A 9019-nucleotide genomic window follows, 5' to 3' on the forward strand; every position below is an offset into this window, starting at 1 on the left:
GGCCTCCCTCCCTGTCCCCAAAGCCCTGCAGGACAACTCTGCAGGTCGGAGCAGGATGAGGTCCCAGTTTGCGTGAGCATGTGTGAGGGGGATGGGGACTGGCACCCTAGGGCTCTGGGTGGGTGGGATGGACCCCTGAGCCTACTGCAGTCACTGTCTGGCCTGCCCCGTGTGCCGGCCTCATCCTAACCCAGCCCAGGCTCTCCCCAGGTTCTGTATCTGTCCCTTTGGCTTCTGGCGCCTCGCTCATCTGTCCCTCTACCCATCTCTCTGTGGCTCAGTGCTTTCTCTCTCTCTCTCTCTGCTTCCTCTCTACGTCTGTCTCTGATAGCCCACTTGTCTGTTTTCTGGTTCTGTGTCTGCCGCCACCTGTCTGTGTCCCTCTGTCTCTATCTCCACTTTGGCTTTGTCGCCCCAGGCCCAGCCCCTTGGACCTCAGGTCCACCCCTCTGTGGGGTGAAGGGTGCTGGTCAGGGCCAGGTGTCCGCCTTGCAGCACTTGCCCCTTGGGAGACAGAGAGGCTGTGTGACTCACGGCCCCTCTCCTAGAGAGGTTCTTCCTTCCCTGACCTCCACCATCCTGTCACTCTCCCTTCTTGACTGACCCCCTCTCACCCTTTTCCCATATCCAGAAGACTTGACCCACCCGTACTCTTGACTCTCCCCTGAGAGAACGTGCTCTGCGTGACCCCGTCTTCCCCTGCCACCTCCCTACCTGCCTCTTGAGGCTGGCAGAGTGTGGAGAAGAGGCTCACCTAGATAGACCCCTCCCCGGGCTTCGTTCTGTCTGGATCCTGGGTCACTACAATACTGGGGGTTCTTCTTGTGATCCTCAGTCCCAACCCAGGGCTCACCCTGGCCTGGCTCTTCTCGACCTCTGGGTCTTTCTCCTTCCCTCAAGGTCACTTGACAATGTGGTATTATAGAAAGAGCACTGGACTGGGAGTCCTTTTGACTGCTTTTCATCAGACTAACTTTCAGCACCTGCAACCCTGGCCACCTATGCCTCCTCCCGCCCTACCAGCGCCCCCCCCCCCCACCTCTTTCCACTCCTCTGTTAGATCTGGCCCTAGCCCAGGCCCGTCAGTTCTAACTTGGACTGCTGATCGGGCCAGTGTGATCACTGGGGACTCCCATCCTGGACATGAGGAGCCTCTCAGGCCTGGCTCTTCAACCACTGATGAACTGAGATGTGCCAGCCCCATGGAGGCCTTGCTTTCTTCCTTCCCCACTGTGTGGCCTTCCCCAGGTTTCCACTTATGAGACAGTGGGCCTGGGCCCCACAGCAGGGGGTGCTCAGGCTCAGGTGCCTCCCCACCCCCAGACAGCCCCTCGGCCCCAGTGAATGTCACTGTCAGGCACCTTAAGGCCAACTCTGCAGTGGTGAGCTGGGACGTCCTGGAGGATGAGGTTGTCATCGGATTTGCCATCTCTCAGCAGGTAACCCTTGAGGGTCTGGGAGGGAAGAACACATCAAGATAGTAGCAGGGGATGGGGGGGGTGCAGAAATAGAAAGGAACAAGGAGCAAGAGGGACAGGCAGAAGAATTGCACATATGGCTTGGAATGGGGACCCCAGCGGGGAACGGATCAGTAAGGAGGGCTCAGGGGCCTTTGACTGGAATCTGGGAATCAAGAGCCTGGTTTTGATCTTAAACATAAGACCGAGGTTTGGGGCCCGGTTCAAGTTCTCACTGGGGAGACGGTCTTGGGCAACTTCTGTAACCTCTCAGCACCCAGTCTCCTTATCTGGAAACAGAGATAACGATAGCTCCCTGCGGAGGTGAGGGGATCGGGGAGGAAGCTTATGTGTATAAAGGCTTTATTTATAAAAGCATGGTAGCTGGGTGAGCCCATGTCACCGCCAGAGAGGTGGGCAGAGTGGGGTCGGTGACGGGGCGCTGACAGCAGCGGGCCTGGCATTTTCCTTGGCAGAAGAAGGACGTGCGGATGCTGCGCTTCATCCAGGAGGTGAACACCACCACCCGCTCGTGCGCCCTCTGGGACCTGGAGGAGGACACCGAGTACATTGTGCACGTGCAGGCCATCTCCATTCAGGGCCAGAGCCCAGCCAGCGAGCCAGTGCTCTTCAAGACCCCTCGTGAAGCTGAGAAGATGGCGGCCAAGAACAAAGGCAGGCCCAGGGCACTGTTGGGGGGTGGGGTGCGGGGTGAGGCTTGAGGAAAGCGCCAACCCCGTTTCCTCCCCCACTGCCCACACCCTGCTGCCTAGTAAAGCAGTACCTGAGAGAGGAGGTCACCTTAGTCCCCAAACAATGAGGATATAGCCTCTCAGCTTTGGGTCAAGGCCCTGTTGCTGCTGCCCCAAGGAGCCATCGGCATGTTCCCAAATCTCTTTTTGTTAGATATCTGGGCACCTATAGAAATAAGCACTTAAGGTCTTGGGCCTGGCCCTAGAGGGGTGGCTGGGAATGAACGGAGCCTCAGACCTGGTGTCCCCCTCCCCACAGATGAGGTGACCATGAAGGAGATGGGGAGGAGCCAACAGCTGCGAACCGGCGAGGTGCTGATCATCGTGGTGGTCCTGTTCATGTGGGCCGGTGAGTCTGCCTCCAAGCTCTAATTCACTCGACTTCTGGGGAATGAAGGCCCCTGGCCAGACCCCTTTTCTCACAGGAGCGAAGGGTGGGGGCTTGGAGGCAGCTGAGAGATAACATGAGAAGCCTCAAAGTCTTGCTCTGGGGGCCAGATATGACCTCTCACAAAAAAACTTAGTAGATTGAGAGCTGCCTTGGAGCACTTGGCCTTCCCTCCCTCAGGAGTAGTTCAGGCTCCTGGGGTGGACGCATCCACAGCCCCTTTGCCTTCTGGCCTTGGCTGCAGCAGCCATGCCTCCTTCTGGGTTGCTGGGTCTCCAGTCCATCCATTAGAATGGCCATCTTGCATCTTGTTCCCACAATGCACTGCTTTTCCCTCTCTTTAGCTTTTCTTAGATGAGGTAGTTGGGCTCATGTCTCTCCCTTTTCCCAATTGTCTGTGAGCTACCTGAGGATAAAGAACAAACGTCATCTTTGTACTTAACTCAACCAGCATTTTCTGAACGGCCATCCCATTCCAGATAGTAGTACTATAGTCGTGACTAAGGAGAGCCCTGGGCTTGCAAGGAACCGGGTCTGGGAGGCCCATACTTAACTGTGATTCAGTGTGATGAGTGCCATCACATGAGGGCAGAGGAGAGGGAATTAATTCTGGGGCTAGGAGTAGAAATCGGGAAGAACACAGAGAGGAGGAAACATGGGGATTGAGCTTTGAAGGATGAATAGGAGTTCACCAGGCAGCCAATAAAAGGAACAGTGTTCTGATGACAGTGTGTAGAAGAAACAAATTGAGTTCAGTCTGGCTCAGTGCAGCTGTGACCCAAGAGAGAAGGTAGAAAGGGGACAGTAAAGGACGGTGAGGCTGTAAAGTAGGCTGGAGTCTGTTTTGAGGGACTCGAACACCATGCCAAATCTGCATTAGCATGGTGGTTGAGAGGACAGGCTGTATCGAGAAGTGTTTGGAAAAAATGTTCTGTAGGCACATCAAAAAACAGGTGCTTGTAGGGCACCTGGGTGGTTCAGTCAGTTAAGTGTCTGACTCTTGATTCCGGGTCAGGTCACGATCTCTCAGTTCATGAGATCAGAGCCCTATGTTGGGCTCTGCGCGGACAGCTTGGAGCCTGCTTGGGATTTTCTCTCCTTCTCTCTTTGCCCCCTCCCCTGTTTGAGCTCTCTCTCTCTCTCTCTCTCTCTCTCTCAAAATAAATAAGAACTTAAAAAAACAAAAAACAGGCACTTGTAGAAAAAGGACCAAAAAACACAAAGGATTTTACAAAAGAGGTTTATGGTGTGTTATTAGACTGGGCACAGACAATATTTAGATAACCGTAACAATATAAACATGGTGAACTAACCCAAGATTGTGATGTGATTCTGTTAGGATCGTGGGGAAGGAAGCGGGGTATCTACCATGGTGGAAAGTCAAAAGGTAGTATCTAAAACAGATCAAGAAATAGCACTATAAATAAAGCACAGAGGTAAAAATGGAGAAGACACCTACCAGCACTGGAGTTGGCTGCCTTAATAGTATCTGACTTTCAAAAACTATGACGTTCACGTCTTATTCGTTTGCTAACAATGAACATCTAGCAGAGCGCAGGCCCTGGAGTGCGCATCCCGGCTCCGCCACCGCAGGACCTGGAGTAGGTGCCGAGGCGCTCTGCATCGGCGTCCTCACTGGTAACCTGGGGAGGGTAATTACAGGTACCCTCCCAGCACTGTGAGGACGGTGGCATTGGCCGAGTCAGTGCAGACTGCACGGGGCCTGGCACGTGCTCAGCGAATGTTACGGTTTCTATTTCCCCTAAGGGGAAAAGGGAGCTGTCCGAGGTTGAATGCGGGGAAGGTGGGATCAGATGAGTGTCGTAGGAAGATCAGCCCAGCCGCAGCAAAGGGGTTGGCTTAGTGGGGGGACAGGTGCAGTGGTGCAGGGGAGAGGCCATCTGGAGCTCAGTATCTAACAGGGGCCCAGCAGATGCCAGCGGGAATGAAGCGGACAGGCGGGCCTCGAGCTCTGGCCTCTCACTGCTCTCTCTTGCCTCCCTCCCAGGCGTCATCGCCCTCTTCTGCCGCCAGTATGACATTATCAAGGACAACGAACCCAATAACAACAAGGAGAAGACCAAGAGTGCGTCGGAAACCAGCACACCAGAGCACCAGGGCGGAGGTCTTCTCCGCAGCAAGGTGAGAGGGAGTCTCGGACCTGGGTGGGCGGCCCCTGGGCTCAGCTCGGGTCCCAGCGTGGCTGCAGCTGGGTAGGGCCACTCTTGGCCGCTGCCTGGGTGACACACGGGACATAGCACATCGATTTTGGACCTTCTCCAGGGACCAGCGGGCTTAAACAGATGCGGTGACCGGGGAGGGCAGATTTCTCGGTTGGTGTGGGACCACGCAAATAGGGGGTTCTAGGCCCATTTCTGCTCCTGCTGTGCTGTGTGACCTTGACCAGGCACTTCACCTCTTTGTACCTTCGTTTCCTCTTCTGCAAAACAGATATGAGAACCTTTTCAGTGCTCGCTCTGAGCAGCTCAGAAGAGACGGTGGAGAAGTGAGAGATGTCATGGTTCTGACGATGATTATCCAACAAACATCTGGCCCTCTCCACATCTCCTCCCTCCATCTCCTCACACCCCCTGGCTTACTGTCCTCTCTCTTGGCTTCTCTCTTTCTGCCGCGTTTTCCTGAAGCCTCTTTTTAACCCCCATCTCCAGAAGCACCTCAACAATGTCAGTGGCTGAGGCTGTGCTCAGAGGCAGGTCCGCAGGATGCGCGAGAAACGGCCGGCAGGATGGCCCTGCCGGGGGTGTACAGGGGGCCTGGGGCCGAGGGCCCAGCACCCAGTCTTGGCCACTAAGCGAGTGAGGCCGAAGGCTGGGTTTAAGAAGGCAGAGAGACGAGGCACGCGGGCAGGGCCACTCCTTTCCTTCACCGCGGGACGAGAGCCTGGCTTTTAGGCTGCAGCCCTTCCTTCTCATGTCCTCTCTCTAGTTCCAACCTTGCAAGAAGTCTATTCAATTAGCCCTGGCTGCTTCTCTCATTTTTTTCCTCCCAGTTTCCAAACAAGCCCTCGGTGAACATCATCGAAGCATGACTGCCCGTCTGCAGGGAAAAGGATTTCATTTTTCTTCTCTGCTGTCCCCGGGTCCATGGGCACCCGGACGGGGAGGACTGCGGATGGGGGGAGGCACAGCCGGCCGCACCGTTGGCACTCTTCCCCATCCTAGTCTGCTGAAGGAAACCGAACTGTGAACCCAAAATCTGCAAAAAATAAGCCACAAAACTAAAAGGCCTGGCCCCATTCTGGAAAAGGCAAAGCTGCACGAGACACAGCCTTCTTTCTGCCTCCTCGCCTCTTCTGGACTGGCTTCCTCTTTGAGACAATGCACAGAGCTCCCGGGAGATGACAAGCACCTAGACTGACTTCAGCTGTGTCTTTCAGACTGAGAGCCTTCAGGAAAGCCACAGGGCAGGAGCACGGCTGCCAGCAAGCCTTTCCTGGATCCAGCCATCAAGGACTTGCGGTGTGATGCACAACTTTGCGAGTGTGTAAGATGTTATGTTTTGTCTCTTTGGAAAATGTGACGGAAGGGCTTCACTCCAGAGGGCAGAGGAATTCCCCAAGCTGGTTGCCCACAGCCTCTGTCTTCTTTGGCCCTTATTTTGACCCTTAACATAATTAGTCTGCAGTCTTAAGAAGACAAGGTAGGAAAGAGACCTGGACGGTACTGGCCCCATTTCTTTAGGAAGAGTCTTGGAATTGTGACAATGTTGGCTTACATGACTGAAAAGGTGTGTCCACATGGGACATCCTGGGGGCTGCTAAATCACCCGCTCTGGAATGGAAGCTGCTAGAAGGCAGGCCTGAGCCATTTACCACAGACAGAGCAGCCCTGGCCTCTGGGGTCTCCATATCTTGCCATCTCATCCAGGGTTCTGTGAAAGCTACCCAGGGTCCTCATGTCCTTCCCTAGAGCCTGAGTGGTGTGAGGTGACAGGTCTCTCTCTCCACTGCCCCTTTCTGGCAAACAAAACAAAACAAAACAAAAATGGTGCTTGACAGGGGAAGGCAGACTCTTCCCTAGGACTGCAAGTTACAGCCGCTGAATGCCTGCGTGGGAAGAGATGGGCCTCTGCGTCTTCCATTGGTGGCTAAGGACGGGCATGTGGGAGGACCACACCTAGCACAAGCCTGGCACACAGTAGGCGCTCAGTGAATACCTGCTGAACTGAATGGTAAGAGCAGTGGCCCCCAAGCCAGAGAGCTGAAAGCCATCACCCAAAGACCGGCCCCACCATCCGGTCTATAAGAGCTCTCGTGGCTAGGCCAGCCACTGCTCTGCTTCGCCCTGGTGCGGCAGCACAGGGAGGGAGGAGAGACAGGGCGAAAGGCAGATGTCAGCAATACTAAGGGCTTCCTCATGGGAGGGCATGAGGCTCCACTCATTGTCTTGTGACTTCCATCCCTGCTGAATGGGACTGCAAGGCCAAGGCTGCTTAGGGGAGAGGTCCTTACCTCTGATTCAGTTAGAGCAATAACCTCTTTTTAAATGTAAAATAAAAGACAAATGAAAAGGCACATCCTTGTCTTCTGGTAAATGCCCAAATGTTGCCCTCTTTTTCTGGCAATTGGCAGCAAGTCAGGATGTGTGGAGGAGGGAGTCGGTTCTCTCTCTCTCCATTTTGGCCTGCAGCTTCTTAGGGACATGCCTGCCAGCCAAGCTGGAGTTGGAAGGGAAATCTCGAACAGATGGGGGTGCACGTGTAGGAGGAGAAAATAGCTGCTCCATCATCCCATTACTGAGGCCCCCAAATCCACGCTCGGGCTGCCTCATCGCCTAGGTATGCAGGCTGGTGCTCAGTTTTTAAAACAAAGGGTTTTCCCCTCTGGGCAGCGCTGGGTGTTTTCCCCGACCCGAAGGAATGTGGTTCTTGTTTCTCCCCAGGGTGAGGAGGGGAGCGGAGAGGAGCTGCGGAAGCGGCCTGCTGCAGCGCAGTATTCCCAGCTTGCTGTTTGGGGCTGTCCAAGGAACATCACGATGAGCCCAAACAGCAGGCTGAAAGGTGGAGTCATGATGCCATTAGCCAATGAGCAAACTGGTAAATGGGACACCTCAGATACTTTTTGTCCAGAGCCAGCAAGAGCTTGGAGAGAAAATGTCAGGTGAGCAGGACTTAGGGTAGACGTTCTGGAAGGTTCCAAGAGGAGGAAGACAGGTCTTGAAGGCTGGGTGGGAAAGTGGAAATCTATTAGCACTCAGAACTCTAACCCCAACCTGAGAGACAGGTACCTGCCAAGGCCTGGGTCCTGTGTACCTGTCTAGTGCCTTGTGGTGGAGAAGCCCCTAAGTCGGCATCAGGTAAATACAGATTGCTGTCAGTGGTCAGGAAGGCACTGCTAAGGGGAATTTAGCAGGGCCTGCAGTACTTCGGCTGAGGGTCTGAGGGGGAGGGGAGACGATTGGACACTTCTGGTTTAGAAAAATTTACCCCATTCTCTTTAGTTACCTCCCTAAAAACCCCACGTTCTACGACTGACCAGCCGCCATTGCACGGTAAACCTACAGCTATGACTTGGGCTGGGGTCCCCTCTTCACCACACTTAGATCCGCAGATTCGTCACAGCTTGGGACGGATGTAAGCAAGTTCTTGCAGACGGAGACCTGACCCGCAGGCCACGCAGGGCCTGTGGGAGAATGTTGGACAATGCTGGACGGAGGGCAGAGAACCTGCCTTGTCACCACGTGACCTCTCAGGCCAGTTACTTCTCTGGGGGGTGGTTTCCTTATGTGTCAAAAACAAAAAGGGTAAGAACGAGAAGAGGGAAGCCCCAGGGTCTGGGAGAGGAAGGACCATGAGTGTTTCTGTGGGGCAGGAGTCCTTTGCTCTTTCTGACCCTGTCCCTTCAACCCAGGCTTTTCAGGGTGGCCGCCTCTAGAATCCATGGTAAGCTAATTCAGCCCTTTTACAAAAATATGTAATATTGCACCACTCCAGTCACGTGATGTTTCAGACTGCTGTTATTTCTCACCCTCTTTAAACCTATTTGACAGTTTTTGGATTTCGCTTTTAAGTGGCCTCCAAGAACGAATTGCTTCCATAAATGGGACACGGCCCCGGCCCCGCTCCAGCCGCACCAAGCTCCATCAGTACAATGTTCCCAAACCCTCAAAGTGTCATTGGAAGCTAAGTTGAAGGAGCTCCTCCTATACCAATAGTTCCTTAATGAGAACGATAGTGATTCAGGACTACCAAGTGGAGTGTGTTAAAGCTTGTCCCCAAGAGATCACATCCCACCCCCTTCTCAGTGGGTGCTGGGGAAGGTCTGGTTTTCTGTCTGTGGCATGTTCCAGTTGTCATCGGACAGGACAGGTGGAGAGGACTGACAAGGCAGGAGCTTGTTCATTAAGGAATTCCACTGCTGACCAGCTGATACTTCCTGTGACAAGTGGAAATTTTTTTCCTGA

At 54.1% G+C, this 9019-nt stretch overlaps 1 protein-coding gene across 1 annotated transcript; it reads left to right on the forward strand.

Annotated features, from left to right (window-relative positions):
* The first annotated feature begins 1263 nt into the window (after window positions 1-1263).
* Window positions 1264-7467, forward strand: FNDC5 (fibronectin type III domain containing 5). The gene is made up of 5 exons (XM_049617567.1): window positions 1264-1439; window positions 1934-2132; window positions 2469-2558; window positions 4606-4739; window positions 5608-7467. Exons 2-5 carry the CDS (start codon window positions 1949-1951, stop codon window positions 5644-5646), a joined length of 447 nt encoding a protein of 148 aa, XP_049473524.1. The 5' UTR covers window positions 1264-1439; window positions 1934-1948; the 3' UTR covers window positions 5647-7467.
* Window positions 7468-9019: the final 1552 nt, after the last annotated feature.

This window comes from Panthera uncia, assembly GCF_023721935.1.
Source record: "Panthera uncia isolate 11264 chromosome C1 unlocalized genomic scaffold, Puncia_PCG_1.0 HiC_scaffold_4, whole genome shotgun sequence".
NCBI lineage: Eukaryota > Metazoa > Chordata > Mammalia > Carnivora > Felidae > Panthera > Panthera uncia.

Bases quoted from the DNA above. Each gene is read 5' to 3' on its own strand.
- FNDC5 (XM_049617567.1), top strand. From the start codon at position 1,949: ATGCTGCGCTTCATCCAGGAGGTGAACACCACCACCCGCTCGTGCGCC. The intron at 2,559-4,605 runs GTGAGTCTGCCT...CCTCCCTCCCAG, and splicing joins GGTCCTGTTCATGTGGGCCG to GCGTCATCGCCCTCTTCTGC. The intron at 4,740-5,607 runs GTGAGAGGGAGT...TTTTCCTCCCAG, and splicing joins GAGGTCTTCTCCGCAGCAAG to TTTCCAAACAAGCCCTCGGT.